Source organism: Atheta coriaria, unplaced genomic scaffold, assembly GCF_025399875.1.
Source record: "Atheta coriaria isolate IRGN ID8LTWV9N9 unplaced genomic scaffold, Caltech_Dcor_3.1 hic_scaffold_5_pilon, whole genome shotgun sequence".
Lineage (NCBI taxonomy): Eukaryota > Metazoa > Arthropoda > Insecta > Coleoptera > Staphylinidae > Dalotia > Dalotia coriaria.
In genome coordinates this window covers 3231503-3259494 of record NW_027045447.1, presented here as the reverse complement: position 1 = coordinate 3259494, position 27992 = coordinate 3231503, and the positions used below count along the sequence as shown (strand labels likewise).

Below are 27992 nucleotides of genomic sequence, written 5' to 3'. Positions count from 1 at the left end.
CCCATGGGGGTTGGCTAGACGGCTAATTGTAAATCAATCTCAGCGCGGGACAAACACATTAATCAAATAGCAGGACATCAAGGGTATTGAATGACAGTCGGTGGAAATTATACGCAAACACCACGTGAAGGCACCTGTTAAGATCAAAGCGCTTTGATAGTAATTGAATTCTAAAGATATCTGCGTAGTTGAATTAAATCGAAGAATTGTTTAAAAATTTAGATGTTTTTCAGTGGAGTGCAGTCAAGGCCGGTGGAACTTTTGACTGCTCATTCATTATGGATGATAAATGAGCCATCATGTGACGTAGCATCAAGTATATGCAATTAGAGTGGGATGTGGGCAACGTTTTGGATTAACTTAATTACTAACTCATGCTTACGCATGGAATTACACCTGCTGAACACTGCTATATCATCATGGGTGATAATTATTTGATTATTAATTATATATTATTCCATTGTCACACAATATTAGCAGAAATTCTAACTTTTGCATTGTAAAACAATGCCGTACGAGGAAAATTGAGTTTCAAATTTTGGGTGTCAATATATTGTCAAATCAATATCAGTCAGATAAACTAGGTTATGTTTACTTCAGAAAATAGAAATATTTGAAAAATATTTATTATACTCTGAAAAATTCTTTACATTTTTATTAAATGACATCAATATTCTGTCTAAACATAAATATGGAAGCGAAATTTTTATCAGTTTTGTGTGGCCAGTAAAAATAATTGAATTTCCATGCTTTTAATTCAATGATTATCACTTTAGAAAAAGTACCTTAAGCGGAAATTGAGTTTTAAACTTTGATTGTCAATACAATGTCAATCTGGTATACTAGGTTATGTTTAGAATAGAAATAACACCGCAAAATTCATTTTAACCTTAAAATAAAATAATTTGCTTCTAACTTTATTGAATCACGTCAATATACTCTCTAAATATAAATTTTACAGCATAACATGAATCATTTTTCTTTTGCAGGTTAAATAATTAAATTTCCATGTTTTTAAATTAAAAATATCAAAAATAAAACACCGTGTATAATCTACATAAGTATTTTATTATAATACACTACAGATTCATATTACATATTACATATATGGAATTTACATAAGTTATCAGTTCATTAAGTAAATTACCCCTCATACAATCACACTCATACAAGAACGCATGCAGTACGTACGAATAAAAATCGTTAAACCCTAAAAGAAATTGGCGGCCATCTTGTACACACACATACCTAGCCCACCGCCAGGAAATTACGCGCGAATTCAGCTTAATTAAAACGCACCAGCCAAACAATCAACAGTCGGTGCTAAATAAACCCGCGAATCTATTTACAACGGCGCGCGCCCAAACATCCGATAACACAAGCACATTTCAATAATTCACCAAGTCAATAGTTAAACATTGCATTGTTGATGATGCTCTGACATAGAGTTTCATTTTCATTCATTTCATTTAGTTATTGACATTTTTATTTCCTAAGCACGTATCTAGCTACGATACTAAAACTAATTTTATATTTTTATCAACTATGTAAATGCAAATAGATTTAATAAATGAAGTGAAAATTGGATAAACATTGCACTAAAACATCAAACGAGTAAATTCACTTTTATACATTAGATTACTATAATATGTTTATTAGATTTTATAGATTTCGGAAGACGTCAGACTTCATTTTTCCGCTTGTAGATGCTGGTAAATAAACGAAGTTTTATAATGCACAGGATGTGCATTTTACCAAACCAACTTCATCGCAATTCATGCATTTCAACGCGACAAATTCGGCGGTGAAGTGATTCCTGTGAACGGATTTCTTGCTGCCATTGCACACCTGACAAGGAAGCAGATTGTATCCTCCGCACACTTTACACGTTGTACATGCATCCATTGTCTAAAAATAGAAATAATTACAAATTACCTTTACTAAAGCGTGTTTTTTAATAGAAATTACGCAGATGTATTTTTAGCTCTCATATTGAGAGTGGATAAAGAGCTTTAGGCACAATGTTGTTATTTTTACTTTATCCCCCACAGCTAAGCTTCAAAAGAGAAGTTTACAACTTTCAAGCTACTTAACAAGCTATTTACGTCTCGACTTAAATATTGTTGTAATTATTTTTTAATGAAATTTACAGCTTTGATGTTCAACCATGTTTATATTTAGTAACAAAACATAGAATACGAGTACAACAATATCCACCCGGTTACGTAATCGATATCGGTGGGGAATTGAGTTTATTGCGACCCAAAACTCACTCACTCACCTTGTAGGGCTTGAGTATCCTCCGGAGCTCGCCGGTCTCGTTCAATTTCTCCACGGTCTCGGCGTCCTGTAACAGTGAGACGTGGCTTAGCATTGCGGGTACATTTTCAAAACAAAACAAAATTAAATTAAACCCGCTACAGATTGTATCTACAAAACGTAAAAATAGCATTTTTTTTTCGATTATTTTTATTTGTGTTCAATTTGTTTTAGCGTCCATCACGGAATTATGGTCCTTTATAGAATCCAAATAGTCTGGCTGTTTTCGGTGGTATTGGAGGTCGCTGGCCTGGCGTCGGTAGACGACGCCCGCCCCCACCCTCTAGACCTCAGCGTGTGGTGCTTTTTTTAAGTTACGTGCCTGAGTTCGCTTTGCAAACTGCATAACATACATTACGAAGCGTGACAATGCATTAGCGCCGCCACTCGTGAATGTCAAATACAAGAAAAGACAAAATATCGAAAAAATGTAAGTTCATAACGTGATAACTTTTTTATGCAGCCGTCAAATTGAGCGACAACTGTCGAGATAATTTAACATCATTAGAGAAGTTTTTCTGATAACTCCTGTAAAAGTGGCACAAATTGCTTATATTTTAATATGTGAATATTCTCATTTGCAAAGATTCGATTAATTTTCTAATCCATTAAATTACTTTTACATTTTACAATCTTCGCATTTCAATAAGTTTCAATGCGCGGAATCTAATATGTTTTTGATAGCTTCTAGAATTTTTCGAATTGTTGGCGCGCTGATTGCATTCGCCGCCGTGTTGTGAAAACGCGACAGCGATGCCGTTACAAAAATAACAGATGCACAACACAAGCCACCAGCTGCTGGATGGTGCAATAGATTTTCTTCCTCGCTGCGCGATCGCGAGATGGTCAAGTAGGACGACCTGAATTGACCTTTTCACTCTATCTAAGTCCAATTTAATAAAAATTCTGTAATTTTTCTGCGTGTGCCTACGATAAGCTGGGCATTAATTTCAGTTTAAAGCTGGATCATAATTCAAGTTTTCGATTTTCGCAAGATTTTGCGTGCGAGTGCATTTTTGTCGCATGAGATTAGAATCGAGCCGAGGAAGAAAGAGCTCTATCGATCTTGCACGATGGCCTGGCACCTGTGGCTCACGCCGCCGACACAATGTTTATCTCAGGCGAGAATCAACACAGAATACAAGCTGAAAGCAAACTAAAACAAATTGGGAAATATACTAGACTTTAGGTTAGAAAATTGAATAAAATATTTGGATTATATTTTTTGCGGAAAAATTTTTTGGTAATTACTCCAAAACCAATCAACTTTTTCTAAAAATTCTTTCAATAAGAAATGAAGTATTAAATTTTGCATCGATTTATATAAAATAAACAACAATAAAAAATACTAACAAAAAGTTATTGACAATTTTATAATATTTTAATAATTTTTTCCAAACTTGATTTAAATCATTAATAACTTGTTTAAAAATTAATAAATTGACAGAATGTGGACACATTTAAATAAACATAACTATTTGATACTTGATTTGCAAAAATCATATTTCAATCACAAATAGTTTACGAATAATTTATAAATAACTAAAATTTGAATTTTCATTTACATATTCTATTTAAAAATGTGTTTCATGTTGCATTGTTTAATATTCTAATGATTTTGTATTGATGTAGGTATTTGCGTGTGCATTTAAATTGGAAATTTTTGCGTTTATTAAAATCCGATTATGTGCTTTTTATGTATACTTTTTTGTGTTTCTTCTTCAACTCGCACTCCTCAGAAGGACGCTGCGGAAAATGTTGTGTTGTCTGTGCTCATTGTTTTCGCAGCGCATTCGTTACGTCCGCCGAAAGCTAGGGCAAAATTAAATTGCGACCTTTCTTCGCCATTGCCATATTTTCCACGGGTTTTTATTCATTTTTCCTTCCTTACTTGCCTCAAACATCCAAGTATGTATTTTGTGAGTGTGTACCTGGCTTCCACTCTGATATATACGCCGGCTGCTTGTCGAGGACTGGGCGGCCGGGAGTGGAAAGCCGAGTCAAGGACGCGTTCAAGGATACGCAAGGATAACGACTCGCGGAACGGCGGCGACGGCGCGTAAAGTTACCGACGCCGCAAAATACACACACACACACATACATACCCATCAACAAACGTATAAATATTTCTTGTTCACGAGAAGTACTCGTAGATTGTTGAAGGAAGAGGATGTTTACGTTGCTTAAATTTCTTTGAAACTCGATTCAAAACAAGTGTTTTTGCTCTAATTTCTATCGATTCCGGCGTAAATATTCCACCTCAAGCGGAACCGAATAAACAACTACATTGCGGTTGTTGTCTCAAGACGTAATTGCGTAATTATTAATAATTTACTAGCAAATTGTCGTGCAATCAATGCGTTGACGTTGTTCATCGCATGTCGGTTACGTGTCGAACTAAGTGACCTCCTTATCGAGCGTTCCAGTGACCAACGCAACCGACTTGTTGTTAACTTCTTTTTTTCTTTTTGACCAAAAGCAGAACTGTTGATTTCCCCATATTTTAAACCAGCATCTCATACCCGACATCCGTAAACTTTATGGAAATGTTACTTAATCCACTTTTTTAGTTTTATGCAACAACCGAAACCGAGCTTGCTACAATAGTATTATATTTAAGCACTCCACAGAAAGTTCCCAAAAGCCTCATGGCACTGCGCAAAAGAAAACTCAATTTAACAATTATTTGAATTCACATTTAAATATTTTAGTGAGTAATATAAATTTAAATTATTCCACGAATATTTTAGTTCGCAAAATCGTTGTCAGTAAATGTTTAACTAGAATTGAATCAAATTGATGCTGGCAAGAAAAATCCAAGACCTGGATTCACGAGCAAACAAAGCTTTCTAATTAGGTATACGAGTATGTCTTCGTTGTCGTCAGCGTCGTCGGCCAGATATTTATTGACACTCCGCCTTTCTTATACATTTTTCATTGTGGATATCTTCATTGTCGCTTTTTGCAAAGCAGTTTTTTCAATTGGAATATATTTGGTGGAGGCGCCGGTTAAAAACTGATCAGTAAACGTTTTTGCGTATAAATCACGATGTTTTCTAAAAGATTCGAAAGGTGTGACGCAGAAAAGCGCATTAAACTAAGTGAGGCTGTAAACTTTTGTGCTGACTACCCTGCGGTGGAAAAAGTGCGCTCGGCTGTGAAGCATTTCAAGAAAAGGAAGTCTGTTACGACGCGGGCATCCGTCGAGACTGCCCGCACTTTCCACGAACCGGTCAAGGACATCTTAGTTACACACAGTAAAAAAAACAGGGTGATAGGAAAATACGAGTACTAGTTCAGGAATTCATAGAATCAGGTTGTAATGAAGTCACTTCAGCGGAGGAAAGAGGAATATAAATGGCTTGTTGGTTCCGAAACTGTTCGAGGAAACATTCACCCGGAGTGAGTGGCGAGATTCGTCGAATCTAACGAACCCAACTAAGCAAATCCAAACGATGTGCCGATGCGGTTTCCAGTACCTCCGTCGCTGTTGTTGACAAGCTTATTGCTTGCCGAAATGATTGAAGCGCGCGCGCAGAAATAAATTGCCAGCACGAGTTCGCTCGGAATGATCGGGGTGGTTGCGAAGCAAGTTTTCCAATCACCGCAAACAACGCCTGAAGTAATAAACCATTAACCGCGGGGCGGTTAGAAAAATATGAGCACTATTTTGAAAGTTATGAAACGTCCCGGCGGTGTGTTTACGAGCTTTATAGATTAATGACACACTTACACCAATGTGCTGCCCATCGACAAACACCTGTGGCACTAGGATATCGCCACATCGCATGCGGTCCCTGATCTCCGCCTGATAGTCGGCGCTCATGAAGACGTCGCGCTCCTCGAAGCGCACTAGTTGTGTGCGAAGGATCTGCTTGACTTTCATGCACGACTGGTAGGTCTCGCGCACGATGCCCATCGTCGTCGTGTAGACCACGACCTTGCCGGCGTCTTTCTCCTTGTACGTCTGAAAACAAATACAAACGGTGAATTTCTATAAATATTTACGCTTATTATGTTTATCTAATTGGTTATTAAAACATATATATAGGTGTGTGAAATTTCGCAACCTTGTGTGCAAAATTATTTATGTCTACGGCGGACAATCGCGCGTAATTGATTGTTCACAAAATGTGATACTTGTGCTCGTATTCGTATATACTAGTTGTGCAAAAAACACCGTTAAATTATGCTTCATTAAATATGAGTGTCCTTGATATTTGCCAACGTCTTGTCGCGCAAATTTTGTAAACAGATAAATTTACGATCGAGACAGACATTTACAAGTATTTTACGTTTACATTAATATGAAGGTTAGGGTTTTTTTATAGTTATAATGTGAATTAAGTGTGTAAAAATTACTTTTTCGGAAAAATCCATCAAAATTATTTTTAAAACATCAAAATTTCTTAACCGAGTTGATTTTATTGTTTGCTTTATTTACTTTTGCTAATTAATAGATGTAAATTTAAATCTAAACCTATAAACTTAAACTTAACCAATATTTCAACAAAACAAGTATGTAAAAGTATTTTTTTTCGTACAAATTTACCAAAAATATCCAAAATTACCTTAAAAATTGCAATAACAAAACAAAATTTATTACTTTAGTTGATTTTATTGTGTGTTTTATTAAAGTTTGCTAATTATAAGGTTAACTTAAAACTTAACCTGTAAACTTGAACATCTATTAATTGCAATTTCTTTTACTTTTTTACCTGATAGGAAGTTAGCGATTAAATTTAATAGATGTGAGGTGATGAGAAATAGCGGCACGGCGCCTGATCGCAAAAAATGCATTTACCTAAATTATCCTAATGGTGATTGGCGTCAAGCAGGGACTTAGTGATGAATCATTAATTAGAAAGTCTAGCTCTAGCAGTTTCTTTCATCTTCCGTTATGAACTCTAGTGCCATACTAGAATCACAACTACTCACTTAAAAATGCAATTTAAAACTAACTCTCGTTTCACTCATTTTTACAAAAAATAAAAAATATTGTATTTTTATGTGAAATTGTAAACTTTTGTTACATTTCTTACGAACAAATCTCATTTCTCATCCAGTGTACACGTGTTTTAATTATTTTTCTGGTGAGTGCAACGAACACTTTGAATAAGAGAATGAATACGATGCTACGGTGTGAGGAAAAAACTCATAAATATAAAACTTCTGGGCGCCAGAAAAGAAACGAATATGCGAACATAGTTATCCCGTGACAGTTGAGTACTTGAGAAGACTTTCACTTTCATTTTCGCACATATCATTACTGCGTATACTGTGCATTGTGTATGTATGACAATACCAATGAGTAAAAAATTACAAATTAGCGACATTGAACTATAAACATTTAAAACATTTAAAACATAAGCGTAATTAAAAATTAATTTTATAAACGTGATGTTCCTTTCAAACAATTACTAATTGTTGTAGATGAGAATTTAATTCGGTGGACTAAAACACGAAATTATTCTAAGTGTATAATTGCATAATTTGTGTTTGCAGGTGCAAATAATCTGGAAGTGAAACACGTTTGCGTTGCGCGAAAGGACAAACGTAATAATAAGATGCATTTAGGTGCATTGGAATTGGTGATGGTATATCGCGATGGGAAGATGGGACTGGTATGGGACTGGTACGCGAAGATGTGCGCTGATTGCGTAACTGTTGTTCTCACGAGTCGCAAAAGTTCAAGGTATTAATCACATTTGATTCTGCTATTTCAACGATAATCGATTTCTACTTATTTCTTACATTTCTGTAAGCAGAACAAATAATTATTCTAATAGAGACTCATTAACTTGACAAAAAATACATTTTACATCATTTACTTGGATTTGTTAAAATTAATTGACGTAAAACTATGAAATATATTCAAAGGTAAAGTTTTAATGCCCCAATTATATAAATTAGATGCATTTTCTTGTTAAAATATGAAATTTATGATAAATAATGACTTCATGAAATAATTTTCGTTGCAGAAAATTATAATGGAAACTATATTAAACTTAATGTATGTTGGGTTGCCTGGTTTTTTTGCTATGCTATTATTCCTATCACTTCTAAATTTTAAACCCCAAACGAAAAAGTTGTCTATAAACTTTATTAAGCATATAAAAATTGAATAGTTGTTTTATTAAGCAATAAACATTTACCAAATCGTTTTCAACACGCCCGAAACTAAAATAAATGTAAAACAAATTTCAGACGCGACAATTCTAAAGCAATATCATAAAACACATTGCACTGTTATACACCTTTATAGACCCGAAGGTGTGCGCAGAAATAATCTCCTCTGGCAGTTGAATGGTCGTCATAAAACGTAAACAATGCGTATATAACACGCATACACATCTAGATGCTTAATAATTCCGACTCAAACAAATAGCAAGCAATCTTTTAAAGTGCAAATAAAAATAGAACAACTGTATACTACTGCCATCTAGGTAATTAATTTTTAACCAAGGCAAATCGAAACAAAAAGTATACGACTCAATTCTGGATATAATTCTCAATTTGCGTTTAATTCGCATGTGTTTTATTATAATTTATGACTTAACGATCGCACCATCGAGCGTTTCCTTTTTTTCTTTCTATTCTCCACTCTTACCAATTTCGTTTGCTTCTTCGATCGTTGTTTCTCGCGCCAGCCGTTTCTTTTCGTGCATGGCTTGGTTCGGCGGCTTCTTGTGCTCGAGCATTGGCATTAGAACAGAACCGTTTTATTAGAGCGTCGATAAAAAGGCATGCATAATATAAATATTGTTCGACGTGTTGGTATCGCTTTCACTTTGTCTCGCGACTAATGCGCTAAGAATGCCAGTTGGTGTTTTTTCTCGACTACTGTGTGTGTGATTCTGCGTCATGATATTGCTAACTATTATTTTATTGAGGTGCAATTACATTGCATTCCCAGAACAGCAGGCGATTATAACATCTTGCTAAATAACGGTACTAGTTTATAATTCTTTTTTTCCAGAAAATCAGAAAATAGGTATTTTTGCAGAAATAAAATTCAAAAAATTGAATTTTTATGATTAAATGCAGTAAAATTGAAAATTCCGCCTTGTTATATTATTAACTAGTATTTTATTGAGGGATAATCATATACAATGGTGCAGTTTTACCATTTTTTTTTGCAAAAGTTTAGGCAAAAATCTATTTGTAAAATTTTCTCAAAAAAGTTCAATTTAAATGTTTAAATGCATTCAAATATAAAATTCTTGATCTTCATATTGTCAACAACTATTTTCTTGAAAGGTTATTATAATTAATAGTACTTTTTTACCATTTTTTTTGCAAAAACTTAGAAAAAAATGTATTTTTTGCAAAAAAACCTCAAAAAATCAAATTTTATCTTTTAATGCCCTAAAATATGACTTTTACAACAATTTTAACTAACCAATCAAAATGTAAATAGTAACAATGATGTATCAAAGCACCAGGTGGTTGCTACCAAGTCGTCGGTCGGTAATGATGCAATTAACGAACGCTTCAAGTGTTCAAGCACATGCCAGCAAGTGCACAACGTAATATTACGCGATTATAGACGACTATAATTTGCAACGCAAGTTTGCTCCGATACACTCGATTAAAAAAAGCGCAATTAATTTGTAAATGACGCTGAAAATTGCCGATCTTAACAGCACTCAATTTTTCTTCTCAATTCTTCCGCAACAAACGCGTGCGGCAAGTAAAGCAAAGTAAACTTTTCGCTTTTTATTTCAAAACACATTTATTCCTACACACTCATTAGCTTCAGCTCTGCACTAATTATTTCATACAACAATTATTATTTATTCGGTGCAGTGCAGTGTGGCGTTGATTTAATTTTCCTTCGTATTCACTTTTCCCTGCAAAATACCAGTAGTAAGGATTGTTTTAATGCTCGCTGGAGTTCATCATTGTTCAGACACATGATGATTGTGCGTTTCCGAGTAAAAATTTCTTCGTACGCGGTCATTGGCGCTGCAGTATAATTGAATTAGCACGCAGCATTGTCTAGCTTACATTCGCCATTCGCTTTTTGCTAAACACACACATACATCAACGAAGAATAGTATTTTATTTAGCATTTAGTGTTGACTGTAAGTCACACCTATTTGTAAGCACGTAAAACACTTGAAACTCTTGGGATATTTCCGGTGAATGGGATTTTTTTCTATTTAAACATGTGTAATCGCAATGGGAATGAGAATAAGAATGTGAAAATTTGTTTGTCTTAGCTACTTTCACATTTTTTGGAAATCTGTCATTTCAGTTGAATATTTTACTTTTTATGTGTAAATATGACTAATTTTGCAAATAATATCTTCATTTTTGCTGTTTTATATCTTGTATTGTATCTTTATGGCATTTGTAGCCGGGAAAAACTCGCAATAATTTCATTTCGAAACTGTAAATCTGCAACAAAGCAAAAACCATGTGCTATAGCGTGTCGCGAACAAAGTTGATTGCTTTTCATTAAAATTTATCCATTTTCCAAGGACATTCATTCACGCGGCACGCCGCAGCTGATGCTGGAACTTCTTCGAGGACATCGTGCGCGCGAACAAAAGGAACGCGCACGTCGAAATGGATTTTTATTACATTTTATGATCCGAGAAGCGTTGCGCAATGCCGTCGTCGTACGCCATGTTGTCACCGCTGTATATAATCGTAATTGAAAGAAAATAATTTATCTAAGGCACAAAAAAACTACGAAACTTTGGTGTGTCTAGCATAAAATTTATAGTTCCTACTCAAAAACATAAATAAAATCATTCAAGGCTGAGTTTTAACGTCCAATTATTATAAAAAAGGTGTAACACTCGGTTCCTTATAAGACTTGTGCCAAACCTAATTTTAAATATTTTAAAATGATCCATTAATCATCAAAACATTACATAAGTAAAATGTTCTTGTTATAGTTTAGTTATTAATGAATAACTTTAAAATAAATCAAGTTATTCAACAAGTTTTTGAAAAAAACTTATTTATTATTAAATTATTTATCGTATTCTCAAATTATTAAATAATTAATAACTATATTTTATCAAAAGTTATTCAACAAATTCTGCAAATATAGCAATTTTTTGTAAACATCAAAATTACTTGTCCATAACTTTTTAAATAATAATTCTATTAACAAAAGTATTCCTCCACTAGGTGTAGAATATTTTTAAGAATAGTTAATAATAAATATTTTTAATATATAAATAAATTTGACGCTTAGAAACGTGAAATATGAACCTGGAAATTGATTACACCTTTGGTAAGCCAGAGCGCAAAATATAAGCATTTACTTGGTAATACCGTGTAACACTGAGTAACATGGCAAAAATACCATGACGATTCCGCTAGATATACCGCTAGATTATAAACCGCCATATGGGATCGCGATCAACATTCTACATTCAGTCTCAAGCCCGTCCGGTTCTTGAATGTCGGGGCATCATGTCGCGTTACTTCGTTACAAGTACCTACACAGATCCACTAACAAAGCATAAACATCATTTCGTCTTCTCATAACAAAAAGAAACACACTCATTAAAATTTAACTACCATTCCTAACAATTGTCCAATCTTCCAGAATGTTATCCTTCTACTAAATCAATAAAGTTAAATCATTTAATGCGGTGAATTTTTTATTCTTCACCGAAATCCCAACTCACAGGTAACTGACAACTGAAAAGTTTGATTCATCTGCATTACATTTTTGATGCTTTGAATTTATTCACATTCAACATTTTTTTGATATCATGCGAATTACATCTATTGTTGAACGTTAGATTATAATAAACCGTATAAAACTTACCGTATTCGTTTTAACTGTAAGTTTAACTTCAATTTTTAAGTGCTTGAGAACAAATTAATACCAGACTTAAATTTAAACATTCATAAAATAGTTTTATGTAAGATGGTTGCTTGTTTGTTTGTTACTTTTTACTTTTAAAGAAGTAAATTAAATTGTTTGTAAATTTATGATTAGTTTGAGTAGGAAACTAAACCAAAACGAATCAGTTCTACGCTTTCTCATTGTTTATAATTAAGAATTATTTTTAGTTAGAGTGCATCCTCATCAAAATCATAATCTTTTGAGAGTTTAATGATGTGAAAGTTTAACTACTTAAACACTCAAGAAAACAGCAATAAATAAAATATAGTACCCAAATTCAAATCTAATACTAAATTTTAAACACTATTATATCATTTTGTAGATGTTAATCGTTTAACAATTAAACACAACACATAATTATGTTATTCAGTGGTCGTATACGTTTATATGTCGTTATATAATAAGCATATACCACTTCTATACCACTTTTTATTTTGGTTTTATAACCAAACTTGAACGGTTTTTGTGTTGTAACAAGGGTGACATACGTTAAATCACTTTAATTAATATATGCAACCTGATAATCATTCATACATTCCAAAAGAAAGTCTTCGTTTTGACTATCACCTGCCTTTCATTCGTAGTTAAATAAAACTAATATAAATATTATTAGACTTCGTTTTTCGCTAACGTGTAAATAAGATGGCGATTTGCTTCGACTGCGAGGTGACAGTCGCGCTCGCGCCGATTTCATTCGAGAGTTCCGCTCGTGCGTGAACATGACTTCCGCATGCGCTAATTCTCGAATCCTTTTACCATATATTTTCTATATGCGATTATTCCGGCGCGTAGATACACATTCAATCTACGTGCGGAATGCTCGTGTGCATTTGCACTGCTTCTTTCTATCCTCATAATAAATATTTTATAAATTAAAATGTGCGTTTCGCGCTGCTTGCATACTAATTGAATGTATTTTTTTATTCACAAGTATTAATATACTTCAAAACGTCAACTTTATGTAGGAAAATATGTAAAAACTAGTATTTTACACGAAAATAATAGCATTTCACCCTGAATAATAACAATAATTAAATTACAAGTAAATTCCATTATTGTGTTTTAGTTATTATAGTGCTTGTGCATTGTTTTCATATTAATCTCGCACCAACATGATAGCCACTTAAAAATTATATTAAACTCAAAATTCAATGATTATTCTCACGCGAGAACAATAACATTATCTACCATTATAACTCTATAAAATCATTTAACATCATTTGCCATTCACCAATCTGCAAATGCATTAATTAGCTGAGAATTAAATTTTCCTTTTTTCTTGTTTTGTTTTTATAATGTGTGTGTGTTTTGTTCGTCTGGTTGCGATGTCGAAAATGCTGAAAAACTGGCTTTGTCTGTGCTGTACACTTTGTGGAACATAATCGGACACTCAACGATGCGTGGCATTTTTCGGCGTTTCGGTCTTTCTTTGCGGCGGCTTTTGCTTAATTTTCATCTGGTTAATATGACCCGCTTTCTCTTTCTCGAGCCAACGCACCTGTTTGCCGGTACATTTTATGAATATTTTACATCAATAAGAGATGTGGTAAGCAGTAAGCGCACCATTTTGGACCGTTCGGTTTGTTCTAGACTCATATTTCATGAATCCTAAACAAATCGACAAATTGATTTAATGTTTGTGACGTCTCACGCTTAGCATGTGTTGTAATTTATTTGAGAGTAATTGCTATAATCGACCAGAACTGATACACAACACGAACAAATGTTAGTAAAGTGCCAGTTGGTATTTCAATTATAATTTTTTTGATTATAAAAGGATAATTGTACTTTTTGCGGTTTGTTTCATTTATTTATTAGCTATCATGACCAGAATCTTATGTAGATGACAAACTAAATTCACATGACAGATAATATTGAGATGTTTGAATTGATGACAATCAAAACAACTCGAGTTGAATATTTATTTGATTAGATTAAGTACAAAATGAACTTTAAATTATTAATACGTATTATCACATATTACAATAACTCAAATAATTGTTTTGTTATACTTTCAGTGTGAATCATAATTTATTTATCAAAAAATTTTTTTATTGCGACTTAAATTTTAAGATTATATTAATAATTACTGTAAGATTTTGTAATATATATATATATTATTTTTGTTTAACTTTTCAACATTGTGAAACGATTGCGTTGTTTGCGTTCAACTCATGTGATGTATTAGTTCATCAAACATTATACACACTCGTTAGCTTTCAAAAGAATTATTGTCTAGTCTTAGACTATTAATGTGAAGCAAGCAAAAGCCTCGAGAAACAATACAATGCGGAGTTATGCGATGTGTGCTCATACGAATCATCTAAAGATCGTGAATCATGATAAAACAATTATCCTGCATTAATATTATCTATGAAACAATATATTACAATTACAAAACATAACCAAACATAGTTATTATGTGTATTGGGTTGCATATATTGCATTGACACCAATGTATATACAATATATGCTAAATTGCTACTGTTGCTATGAAATTCAGGTGAAAAAGTAAAGTAAACAAAAAACATCAAGTTGACACGAATATCTAGCGAATACGATGATGAAGATGGAACGATGAGATGTTTCAGTGCGTAATTGTAATAATATGCTAAGTGTGTCGCTTTGCGTCTTTCCCACATTCCACATTTAGTGCAAATTGTAGGAAAAAATTGTAACAAACTTTACAGTTACATGCGTAACATAATACAAGTAGTTCTACAAATCGCTTTATCTTCATTCGACGATAATAAAAAAAACTATTAAACGTGTGATAGCGCTTAATACAACAGATGGCGTTAGATACTAAACAGTGAAATCAATTTTGTTTAAATAAATTATTAAGACACATGGCGAAAGAAAAAGTTAATGCATTTTGTTTAACGAGTTATAAAATGCTTTTTTGAGTAGCCAAACAACAATTAACCTAGATTCACACTGAAGAAGTCGATAATCAACATGGAAATCAATCAATAGATTACGATTTCTAGAAATTTTCAGTTTTCATTTTGGAAATTATAAAAATAACTCATTAATTTTAATGATTAAGTAAATTAAATATATATGTAACTGTATATGTCTCGACACTCGTCAAAATATACTGTTATGATGAGTTCTAACTGCATGTATCCGTTAAAAATCAAAATAAAAACATTTTCTTACCTTAGTTTGATCATTTATACTCAAAAAGGTGGCAATCCCAGCACGCACACGATTTTTCACACCACGAATTGTCCCTTTCGCGCTGCGAATGGTCGACGAGCCATCGCACTGCAACAAGTCTTTATAACCCGCGAAAGATTCATCCTCATGCTCGGTGGATTCTTTTTTCGGCTCGGGCGCTTTATCGTGTATCATCTCGTTGAGGTGGAAATTGATGAACTTATCCGACTCATATTTGAGCCTGTTATTAGGCACTTGCTGCCTACGGCGTTCCTCATACGTGCATTCCTCGACGATGACTTTGAGCGGTTGCACTAGAAACGCATCATCTGCTCCTTCAACATCTTCAACATCTTCTTCTTCCTCAGTGATAATGTGTTGTGTTACTTCGTTGTCTTGATGAGTTTCATCATCGGCCGGGTCGTGCCTTGATAATTTCACCGAACGTTCTCGAATATCTTGGAGCAAACCCTGCGGCAGAAAGGCACTGGCCTTGCATTCATCTAATTCTTGTAATTGTGGTTTGTCTTCCGAAGGTAGGTCACCGCTATTGAGCGAGTCACAACTTATATTGCTCTCGTTATCATCACTATCGGCATCAGCTCCACTGGAAGTCAAGCTGGAAGCCCTCTTATGTTGAGCCCCAATGACTGTAACCGACACCCCTGAAGCACAACCACTTGTAGAAATACTTTTATTCTTTTTGGTTGGTAAAGGTGGTGGAGGGTGCTATCCAAGTCACTACAAGTACCAGAATCGAGTGTGTCACTTGGAGATACCTGCCCACTGGACATAATTGCACCACAATTAAAAGGGCTGTAGTAAAAGTACGCTGGTGATGACGAATCGGCAATCCCGACGTTTTGGATCATCTCGTTTTCGGAGTGTAGATTAATCCGAATGCAAGGCGATGATGGTTCATCCAAAGCGAACGAACGTAGTGAAGCAGATATCCCGCACGTGGTCGGCAATGACCCAGCTTCTGGATTGATACGAATCTTAACCACGTGGCTGCCTGGCGAAGAGGCTGTACTCGCGATGGACGTTTCTTGATGTGCAAAGACGTCCGGCTGAGATGCGAGTACCGTTGTCGTGTCTGGAGGGGACCTCCGAGTCTTCGGCGGCAGCGGCGGTGGACCAAAAGCGACTACTTGCTCCATCGTGCTATCTCCAGCCTCATACACACCACATACACATACACACACTCAACACACGTTAATTACTTTATAATTTTCAGTTAAAATATTTTGTCTATCGACTTATGTACGAGTGATAATCCTCTGATTAGATGCGTATCACTCCATTGCACTTAAGTCGGACGGATGGCGGATGATGATAGTGGAATCAATGCATGATTGTGACTTTGAATTCACCGTAATGATAGGTAATGTCGGCGATATAATGACGACAATGTGTGCACTCGCAGAAAAAGACGATGGATATAACTGTACGTGCGTTCTAAAGACCGAGAGAGCGCGGACTGCGGACTGAGCAACTCACTGAACGCGATCGCGCCGACCGTCTTGCGATGGCGATCGCCTTCTGCTTCTTCTTCTTCTTCGACGGCGGGCTGGTCGCCGGTGTGTGCCACTTGCGCGAGCGTTACAGTCGCCGGTTAACACTTCCAGCCGGGGTACGGTAGGCGCAGCGCAAGGAGCCATTAGCCGAAGACACCGTGGCAGCTTTCTCAATGACACACGTCGACGTGCGTGTTGCGCACCTGAGACTTGGTGATAATTGAGAATTGGGAAGTAACATGTGGAAAACAACAAGTGTAAAGTGAAAAACCACTAAAATTGAGAAGAAATAACTACAATTTTGATATTTTGCGTACATAACCTATTTTTTCAACATGGCAGCCATTTTATAGAAATATGTTTCACGTTAGTTAGTGATAGTTGAGAATTAAGAGGAATGAGAATTAAGTAACCTGCAAAAAACACATGTCTAAAGTCAAAATTCCTTGAAATAAAGTAAAAATAACCTTAAATTATGCCCAAAATTGACATTTTCCATACATAACCTATTTCTACGCATCGGCCATTTTGAGAACTTGAATTTCTCATAGTTATACTAGTACCCACTAATGTGTTAGTAGTTACAAATGCGTGGAATGCAAAATACTGTTACACTTCACACGTGGAGCCGTGCAAACGTGCAAATACTTAACACGTGAGCCTCGCAGGCATGCACCTCGTCGAAAGTTGCCTCAACGAGTTTTATATTTATTACCTTGCGCGACCTTTCCGAAAGGACGCCGAGATTATTTCACTCGTACTCTCTGTGCTGCGCTTCTTACTGCTGAAACAAACTTGTCAAAATTTTAAATAAACAAATAATAAAGTGTTATTTCCCATATTTATGAGGTAGTAAAACAATATTGTTTTTAAGGACACACGATAAGTGCTCACCTAGATGTCACAGTCAGGGCTATTAAAAACAAATTAATGTTTGCAGCATTTCAGTGTGCTAGGTGTGCAAGGACGTCAATTGTTACTTTCTAGGTTAATTTCTTACTTCCGCACGTGCATACCTACTAGAAATAATAGTAGAGTGCATTTTAAGTAAAAATATGTTCAGTTAAAATATTTCAATAAGGAAAACAATTCAGTAATTGTAAATGCAATACAAAATTGTGATATTTTCAACACAATTTCTATTTTAAAGCAAAAAAACTATATTTTATTAAGATTTATGAATTAATAGTTTAAATATAAACTTATCTTATCAGTATTTTAGTCAATAATCAAAATAATCAATACTACAATTGATTTTATAGTGATTTTATAACTACTATACTATTTTGTATCAAAACCCGCAAAATATAAGAAATCAACACAATACTCAACTAATACATAAATCAGAATAATTTAACAGGTGCTCTTTTATTATAAACATGCAAATTTCTTTCTTTCAGTGACAGTACAAGTCACTTTCGTGGCTTTAGACGTCGTTTTACACGTCGGCGTATTTCTAAACCCAACTTCCCGTAATCGAATGGTGTAGTAGCAGCTATTATTCGCGAATTGTGCGAAACAGAATAAAAACGAACAAATTTTAATATGCGCAACGGCGAGATGCGGAGAAAGTCGCACTCGAATCGTTTTGGCGCGGCGCGTTTCTACCTTCCGAGAGTGGCAAATCAAGTGATTACAATTTCAATAAAACCAGCTTGTTACCGCAACCGATTATATATTTATCTGCAAACTCGTGTCCCGCACCTTCAAAATTTGATTGCTGATTGGTAAGTGGTGATAACAAGCTATACTTTTTGTAAACACTCAAAATAAGTTCATGTATATATCTATCAATCAAGATTTTTTTTTTGAGTAAAAATCATCAATTTCACTTAATTTCACACGTTGTGGTATTGCAGAATAGAAGCTTGTTGCGAATCTTTCTCCATCAAAATAATGAGATGCGGTGGAAAAACTATTAGCCACACGATCTCAAGTCGAGCAAACCAGTCACCATGAAGACCATGAAGCATCATCACGACTTGGCTAATTTCAAACCGCAGTGTTTTCACTAGCGATTTCTTACGCTTCTGATTCGATATTTGAAAGGATGATAAATTGATTACACGTGTTAATCGTTTAACAAGCTTTAACTCTCCTTCAATTCAATTTTGCATGCATTTGTCGATTCCAATAAATAATTCAAAACTGATGAAGTTTTTAACCAATTCTTAAAACAGCGTAAATTTTATTTTTAAATTTAAATATTGGCATTGTTTGGCAAATATGGATGGTGTACTCGTACGTGCAGAGATTGGCAAAACAATGTTCCGAACAATTAGTTAACGGAATCTACAACTTAAACGGATATCCGTTTCTCGTTCAAACCAAACAAGAATTTCTATAGTGTTTGCTTCAGGTAAATATGAAATTTCTCAACTAATCACAAGGGTATTATAGGTTTATATTAAATATTGATTTCCCAATATATAAATATAAACATAATTGACAAAATTGACGTTTTATCTTTGAGGTTAGTTTAAATTAATGTAAATTTCAGGTTAAAATATGTAACATACTTGTAAACATAATTAATTTACGTTTTTGTTTGTTATCTACCGTTATATCGATTAATTTGAACTTAATCTTTGACTAAATTAACGCTGTGTTACTTTACGTCCAGTCAAATCTCACAACACGTTCGTAAAATCGTCTATAAACGTTCATTCTTTGGTTTCTTTGGTTTCTCGATATTTCTTTGGCGATATGATGATGGCATCGTTGACTTGTTGATATTATGTAAAAACGAACGGAACAAATCGGTATCGAGAACTCGTTTTACTAGTAAATATGTGTCGACGCACTACCGTTATGATTAATTGGAACAAAACTATGAATTCTATGCATATTATGAATATTACTAACGCTGTGAAACGCACAGATTATATATTATCTAATGAACTGTGCGTGAACTCAAATAGAGGCAAAAAAATCTGGATTTTATGCATAAAAATCAAAATATGAAAATGTAACCTTAAAATTCTTAATAGTTTTAGTATAGTGGAAATCCCTTAGCAAATCTTATGTAAATTATGTTGATGTTGGAAAACGGCTGCAAGATTGGCGTTGAGGGATTTACGGTGCGCAAAGGCTCAGCAGTAAGTTCTTGTTGTGTACGTTTCGTACGAAACGAGTACTTACTATGTACGAGACGCCAGGATAATCTCGTCCTGAATGTATGGGTGAGTGAGTGAACCCTACCGCGTAGCGCGCCAATATTTCAGATTTTACAAGGTATATTAAACTGCGCATTCGGTTTTATTTACGAATATAACGCGCGCGCCATACTCAATCGATACTTTATGGTTAATCGCGCAAATCTGCTGGATCAGACAAATTGTGAGGAGCGGCTTATATGGGTGCATTCAACTTAATACTTCATAAAAATAATAAATTACAATGCGTACCTAAAATAAATTGTATATTATGCATCAAAAGTTTAAATTTGGACCCAAATTCAACGATTTTCACAGTTTTATGGAAGTAAAATGTTTAAAATTAATATTTTGGAACATTTTTCTTTAAAAAGTACAACTTTTAATGTTTTTAGCCCACTTTTACCAAAAATTAATTAAAAACCATAGCCTTTGACATCCAGAGGTAATAAACAAGTGGAATATAAGTCAATGGTACAAATTCCTCCATGTTCTGCATACCCAACATTGCTGGTGTGTTTGTTACCTTGTTCACCTTGCACTCAAGGTGATTCTTCGGCGGACAGCGAACACTATCCTCACATCTTGTATCTCCACTTGTGCGTGTTCATGTTATCTGCGTTTATGACATGTACCGTACGTCCTCAAATTATCACCGATACGAATGCATTGGGCACAACACATACATTTATAATTAAACATAAAGAACCACAGATTTAAACGCTGTCAATACAGAACCTTGACTTGAATTTATTTTTATAATTTAATTCAATGTTTAAATTTTGCCTGTGAGAAAAAAAACTTAATATAAATATAATAAACGACTCAATTGTGTAGTTAAACAATACATTTTATAGAATGGCAGGACAATGCTTTTGAAAATGTTTAATTTGGCGAAATAGTATCTAACGAAAGCGTGATTCAATTAATTACAGTTAATGGTTCTGTAATAAACCACACTATTAGCACGTTTCTAGTTGAGTTGAATATTTAAATTAGTTTCAATTATTTTTTCGGAATTTTACGTTATGCAAAATTTACTTCCTTATTAATTAAATTTTTATTGTTCTTATAAAATTACTGGATAGAAAGTTGACGCATTTGGTGCATTATTTTCGTCTAATACACTTGCGCGTGCGCATAAGCACCTTTTTTGTAAAAATAGTATTCAACACTTGGAATAATTTCCTCTTCAGACGCGCACTTCTGTTAATATTTTCATTTCTGTCATAACAAGGCGCACACGCCACATACGCTCGACACGAAATATTTCCGATCGCTTCTATGCTTCCATAGGTTGGTTGAGCACGTGAACGAGGTAATTTCCGGTGGCGAGGAAACGAATGCAACGAGCGCAACGACCACCACATACCAGCAGGTTATTAAACGAGTACAACGCGAACAAAACGCGCACGTTTCTTGTCCGATCGTCCAAGGTGTATATAATTTCATCGTGAACGTGGGTGGCATAAACGGTTTGTTATTATATCATATTTTATTGAATGCATTCCATTAAAACGTATCATTAAACAAACTACCAATGCGTTTTATTTTCGAAAAAATTAAAAAACGATTTTTATACGTTCCATAACTTATAATTTACGAACTATCGTAACACTTCAATAAAGTACACTTAGAACTTTAATTTATCGTCGAATGCGGTTGAAAAACTTTTCAAATAACACATATTCCTGAAGAATATAAATCAAAGCATTTTATGACACAAATAAATTGTAGAATCTTAATAATATTGCATAAACTGTTCAATTTCATTGATTGCAGGTTATATCATCATGACAATTAAAATCAAACAAGTTGTTGAAAGAAATTCTTCAGGAAGTCAAAGAAAAGAAACCGCACAGTATGCACAGTCATCACAATCTTGAAGCGATTAACAAAGTGCCGATGAAATCATTATTGAGTTTCTCTTCGTTGCAAAGCAAAAACGAAGAAAAAAAGCCAACGCTACAGATGGGTAGTGAACAATAAATTATAAATAAGTCTAGTTTTGGTGGATTCGGAGAAATCTCAAGAAGTGAACCAAAAATTAAGTTTAATTTAATCGCTGGTGGTCCAAAAGCAAAAGCAGAAAAAACAAGACGCAACACCAACACAAGAAGTGAAATGAGTTATGATTGGCATGACATTCACGTATTGTGTGCGTTTGTATGTGTGCTGTGCGGCGCGCACGTTTCGATTTCGATTAAATTTAGCAATGCTCGGCTTGCATCTGCTGGCCTGCACACGAATACTTTCTACCTGGGAGCGCGTGCATTGTGTGCAATTATTTACAATCGTAATTAATTGTGTGGTGAGACAATTAAATTAGGAGCGGTGGAGTTTATTATTATGCCTCAATAAAACAGATTCATTGTCATAAATTTAGTTTCACCTTTCAACCCACGTTAAACTATTAGTTCTAATGAGAAAATAGCTTAATAAATCTTAATTAATGCTATAGTTTATTCTCAAACACTCAATAATACTAAATTGTGTATATTTTTAATGTTTAATAAGCTTTTTATGTTTCCGGGCGATTTTTATAATGTTAATATCGATTTCACTTGCGTTTGTAATAAAATAAACAACACGCTAATAGATAACTCTTGCTTTTAATGTTTTATTCGTCGAATGCAACACTTATTTTATGTTTATCGACTAACAGGTAGATTTATTGCGATTGCGCACACGGAGATTCTCCGATTGTGTAACGTTGCGCGTCGCGAGTTTGCGTTTTTCATAAATTACTTAAGTCAGAAGACTTAAGTCTAAAAACCGTAATTAGAAACCGATTGTGCAATACACTCACAACTTTTGCACGCTCGCATATACCTACATAACTTTAAATTAGACATCACAACAAGTGTTAATAACAATACACTTAAAAGATACTTACTATAAAATGCAATTTATTGAAAATAATATTTATGAAAGTATACGAAGGTGTGTCATGTGCATAATTTTGCGGCAAACGAGTGTGAAAGATGATATATGATGTAATTTTATGCGCATCTTTAATGTTTTCTAATGGAATTTATGACTCAATCAATAATGGAAATTGCCTGCTTTCAAAACGAAATTATTCTTCATCAGTTTAGAATTAGTTGAGTGGAACTGTGCAGATTGTTAAACTTAGATTAGTAACATCTCGCTGCAGCTCGTTTCAAGATGATACGAAAAAGAATCAAGAATCAAGGTCGATTGCCATCTCACGATGCGCGATTACTACTTGTTTACTGTTGTTGAACATATTCGGCAGAAAACCAGAGACATTTCAGTTGTTTATATTTGTATAAAATTACAAACAAGCGGATTAATACTTGTGTTACTCATTGGAAGTATAATTAGAAATGATTATATATGTTTTTATATGAAAACACAAGTTTTTTTTTTAAATAATTATAAATACTCGTATATTAAATTTCAAAAGGTACTCACACACTGGGTACATTAACGCATCTATGCAACTCATGAAAACACGACAAACAAAAAAACGAACAAAACAACTCACTACAAACAGAAACCGCGTGCAGATAAGTTACTGTCCGATTTATGGTGAATAAATGCATCCTAGCGCCCTCTTGCAGCCATGATGTTCACTAGATTGTTTCCAAACACAAGGAACAGCACCATCTCCTATTAAATAATGAACTATGGTATATTTATTTTAACTTAAGATAAAAGAACAAAAATAAACAATGTTTGATTTCATTTTTTTACATTTATTTAAAGAATTAGTGGGAAAATAGAATATTATCCCAAAAATAACGAATGAAATCTAATTTTCATGAAATTAAACTTATTTGTATTTATATCATAGAACTTTATAAGATTTTAGTAATTTAAACATCATATACATATAATTTATATCTATATTTGCTGGTTTTAAAATGTAATCTTTCTCCTCTAAGTGTTTAAATACTTTGGTGAACAATTGAAATAAAGTTAAAAGCTGCATCCATTGTTTTACTCTTTTTACTCTTTTCGGTTGAGATACCAAACATCCATTGGTTCTGACTTTCCCTTCATTGTGACTGGTCCCCTGTAGGTGAACACAAACTGCTCATCGTAGTTTTCCTCTAGGTTCAAATACCTGAAAATCAAATAATCAAATGTTATTTAAATCAATAAAACCTTACAATTTCCTAAATCCTATTATAATTTTTACCCAGGAAGCACTTGTAAGTTATCTTTTCACTTGTTAACTGTTCAAAAACACCAACTGGTTGTTCAGTTGACGATTTGTTAGTTTAGACAAACCTTGTCAAACTATATTGTTGCGTGTAATTAAAAAAATGGATATATTAATGAAGTGTTTTTTTGAGAATTTTGAAAACGCCGAACGCAATTCCCTCCATGCAAAATACAGAAGACGAGCGATGGTGGCATACTTTAACACTTTAATTGAAGGATGCAGATTAGGTACTAATCAACAATATACCACAACAAAGAAATTAATTTGTTTTCCTAGGGCAAAATTCTGAAGAACAAAAAACAGTCCGCGAAGCAATAATTTCCATTCTTCGATATCATGAACAATCACGATCAAAAAACTCTGGAGTATGTATGATGGGTAAATACCACAATGTTCTCTACGTTGCCTTGAAAATATGCTACGACTGGCAATTACAAGACACAGAAACAGTCGCTGCTCTTTTGGATGAGATCTACGCCTGTGAACGCACTTTTGAACGATTATTCGTCGGCGCATTATTTGGAACTAACGCTCCGCACTTTATCGCCGGATGGAAGTCAGATTTTGATAATCAGGAAGAAAACCTGCGAGCTATGGTGTTCTTTTTAGATCACGCAACAAACGCTGCTTGCGAATATGACAATCAAGTGAGATTCATCGATGTATCAATTGAAAGTTGTGGAAAAATGTCCCCATTAAAAATAGCAGTCCAACTTGGACTCCCGGACAAAGTCCACATTCTATTAAGATTTGGAGCTTTGGTTGATTTAAATGACCATCAACATCAGGATACTATGATAGAAGGCATTTTGAAGAAATTGAATGAATTTGATCATTCATATCCGTATAATTTAGTAAGTTGTCTACAATTTTTACTTAGAGTTGTTCCAAGTATAAATTGCAACAACTTTAATAAACATAAACAAGAATCAACACCCTTTGAGGGAGTAATGCAACAGTTTCCTAACCTAGTTCAAGATTGTATTCTACCAATGAATAGATGTGGACTACAACCGCCTGAATTAAAACATTTGGCAAGATGTGCAGTGAGAAGTCAATTATGGTTAAATTGTCAATTACCAAACGGAATAAGGACACTTCCTATACCCGAAACTTTACAGAAGTATATAGATATATTAGAAGATTAATTAGAGGTTATACATACTTATAAGCTGATTCTGAAACGTTGATTCTTCCTGGTCCACCTGTGGTTTCAGTACGGCTTGTAAGATTTACAGTGTTGCCAAACAGACAGTAACGTGGCATGCGATGACCAATCACTCCAGTTACCACTTCCCCAGAATGTATACCAACTGTAATTTTCTAGAAGAAAAAATATTTTAACCACAAATGTTTATAAAAATTGGTTATTTTGATAATTACCACATTTTCTCCATCTAAAAAGACATCCCTGCTCATATCCATCATATCCAAAGCTAGTCTTGCCATATCCCGTGCATGGGTGGTACATGGTTCAGGCAGACCACTAACAGCCATGTACTTATCACCCACAGTTTCCACCTAAACAATAATTATATCAATTATTTAATACCTAATCACTTAAATATAAATACTTTTACCTTGTATATGTTCGGATTGCGTTTTGGATCTGTCAAAACATCAAAAGCAGTATACAACTGATTGAGCATCTGAACAATCTTCATCACTCCAACCGAATCGGTCCTGGTGGCGCAAATGGCCGAGAAACCAACGATTCCAGAGAATAATAAAGTGACACAGTCGTATCTCTTAGCAGGGACTGGTCTCTGATGGCGTAATTCATTAGCCACACTTATCGGCAACACTGAATACAGCAAACTGTCAGTTTTCTTCTTTTCATCATCAAGTTCCCGGTAAGTCTGTTGTAGTTTATCAGTAAGTATCTCGAGATTTCTGGTGAGTTTATAATCAGCTTCAAATTGTTCAGACATCAGGACCAGATCCCTTGTGGCATCATGTAAGGGGATGTCACTTATGTACAACCCACGTCTGGAATGATTAAGGTTAATATCAAGACTTTACGGTATAAGTAGGGGTGATATGTTACCGGGTTAAGTCATCAAGGTTGACTACACTTGGATAGCATAAAAAGATGACCAAATCTGTTTCCGGGACGTACATCATCTGCCCTTTAAGTCGCAGAGTGCGATATTCAGGTGGAGCGTTTACTTTCATCACTCCCGGGCGGGTTTTCAGGACGTAGATTGTGTTGATGTGAGAAAGGATGTTACCAAATGTGAGTTCCAGGTGTGGGCGCACCTGAAAAATTGAAATTGATTGCTTTCATAAAATCTACACCTGGAAGATAAAGTTTATTAACTTACAAAGTCTAAAATGTCGGTAACTTTGCATTGGTTTGAGTTTATAGCGGGTATGATGCGCGCAACAGTTGATCCACTCTGTACAATCTTCAAGTCGCGATCGAACATGATGTGGAATGGGAAAATTCGACAAAATGTCGCCGCGCTTACCTTAGGCTCTAAAAATAAATCAAATTTAAAATTTATGCAATTACTTAATATAAATATACCTAATGAAAGAGTTTCAATCTCATCAATTTCCGGTAATTGCTGTTTTCCCGGCCCGGAAGTTTCCGTAATCAAAAATTGGACATGATCACATTCTTCTTTGGTCTTTAAAATCTCCACTTCCACTTCAGTTCCGTGTAATTTACTCGCAACAGCCTGAAAAATAATTTTATCCTTTTTTCTGATTTAAAAATGTATTTATTTTTTACCTTGACGATGCCGATGACAATATATTCCAATGAAGGTCTGTCTGAATAATAATGCAGAATGAGTGCACCGTCTTCGGGACGTTCTGTACAACGGAATGAAGGAGCTTTCATTCCGGGATACAATGTTCCCAAGTGATCATGAAGTGCATCCAAATTCTAAATTGAAAAAATGTTTGTTTATCTTTGAAACTTTGGATAAATTATTATTTTACCTGTAAGAAATCTCTTGGGGTAGCACCCAAAACTTGTAGAATTTTGTCATAGCCAGAATCCTGACAGAATTCAAAGAAAGTTTTACCGAAAAGTTCCAAAATTGCTGTCGCTGGAATTTCTGTCAACAGATTGACGTAGGTATAAAGTTTAGTTCTCAAAGAAAATCTCAATATTCACTTACTCAAAACTTCAACTGCTGCTCCGATCAAGTTGTACGTCAATTCATCTTCGTAGATCTGACGCACAAGAAACTGTCCTTCCATTTGTAATTCCGCATTTTTTCTAATAAATGATTGATTGTTAGAAAAATCAATCTTATATATTTCAAAATTTTCTTAAACTTACTTTATAGTTTCCCATATTTCTTCTCCAAAACTTTTTATAACTAATAATTCCAAAGCGTGATTGACAAAACCATACTGAAAATGATTATAAGAATTTAAAATTTACTCGTTTTGGTCAAATTTGGAGAAAATTTTTGAATGTAAATACTTGCCATGATTTTCCGACGATGTTTTCAACTCTTTGCGGATCAAAAGGGTGCGTGCCGTCGTCACAAGATATTCTGGTACACTGAACCAGTTTGCGCTGCGAACGGGTAAGTCTTATACAAGCCAGATGGATCGATTTTCCACGGCGCAAGCGTTCGACATTTTCACTTAGTTACCCAAATTACACATAGATGGCGTTTAATTCTCCTGCTTGTGGAGCTTTGGGTTTTCCCACGAGGATAAAAATTTACTTAAGCCATTAATACCGTTAATTCGGTATTATATAAATGGTAAATTAAAGTTTTATGCACTATTGCATAATTTAA

General features: G+C 34.4%; 3 protein-coding genes and 1 long non-coding RNA gene across 4 annotated transcripts; 2 read left to right on the top strand and 2 right to left on the bottom strand.

Moving 5' to 3' along the window:
• Positions 1-1049: 1049 nt before the first annotated feature.
• On the bottom strand, positions 1050-16952 carry LOC135792467 (glutaredoxin domain-containing cysteine-rich protein CG31559-like). The gene is given in 5 exon segments (XM_065303114.1): positions 1050-1908; positions 2282-2347; positions 6053-6286; positions 15359-16081; positions 16084-16952. Coding segments are annotated over 5 exon segments (1638 nt in total). The 5' UTR covers positions 16519-16952; the 3' UTR covers positions 1050-1728.
• Positions 16953-21396: 4444 nt separating this feature from the next.
• On the top strand, positions 21397-22411 carry LOC135792253 (uncharacterized). Its single transcript, XR_010548224.1, has 2 exons — positions 21397-21505; positions 21813-22411. It is a non-coding gene; the product is annotated as an uncharacterized lncRNA (long non-coding RNA).
• A 1320-nt stretch (positions 22412-23731) lies between these two features.
• Positions 23732-27744, bottom strand: Gycbeta100B (guanylate cyclase soluble subunit beta-1-like). Its single transcript, XM_065303198.1, has 12 exons — positions 27672-27744; positions 27521-27594; positions 27357-27457; positions 27175-27293; positions 26963-27118; positions 26756-26909; positions 26550-26704; positions 26273-26484; positions 25806-26214; positions 25609-25746; positions 25391-25548; positions 23732-24123 (listed from the first exon to the last, which is right to left on the bottom strand). Exons 1-12 carry the CDS (start codon positions 27672-27674, stop codon positions 24006-24008), a joined length of 1797 nt encoding a protein of 598 aa, XP_065159270.1. The 5' UTR covers positions 27675-27744; the 3' UTR covers positions 23732-24005.
• stops (SOCS domain-containing protein stops) lies at positions 24229-25576 on the top strand. The gene is made up of 2 exons (XM_065303199.1): positions 24229-24452; positions 24502-25576. The coding sequence occupies exons 1-2, from the start codon at positions 24326-24328 to the stop codon at positions 25371-25373; spliced, it is 999 nt and encodes a 332-aa protein (XP_065159271.1). The 5' UTR covers positions 24229-24325; the 3' UTR covers positions 25374-25576.
• Positions 27745-27992: the final 248 nt, after the last annotated feature.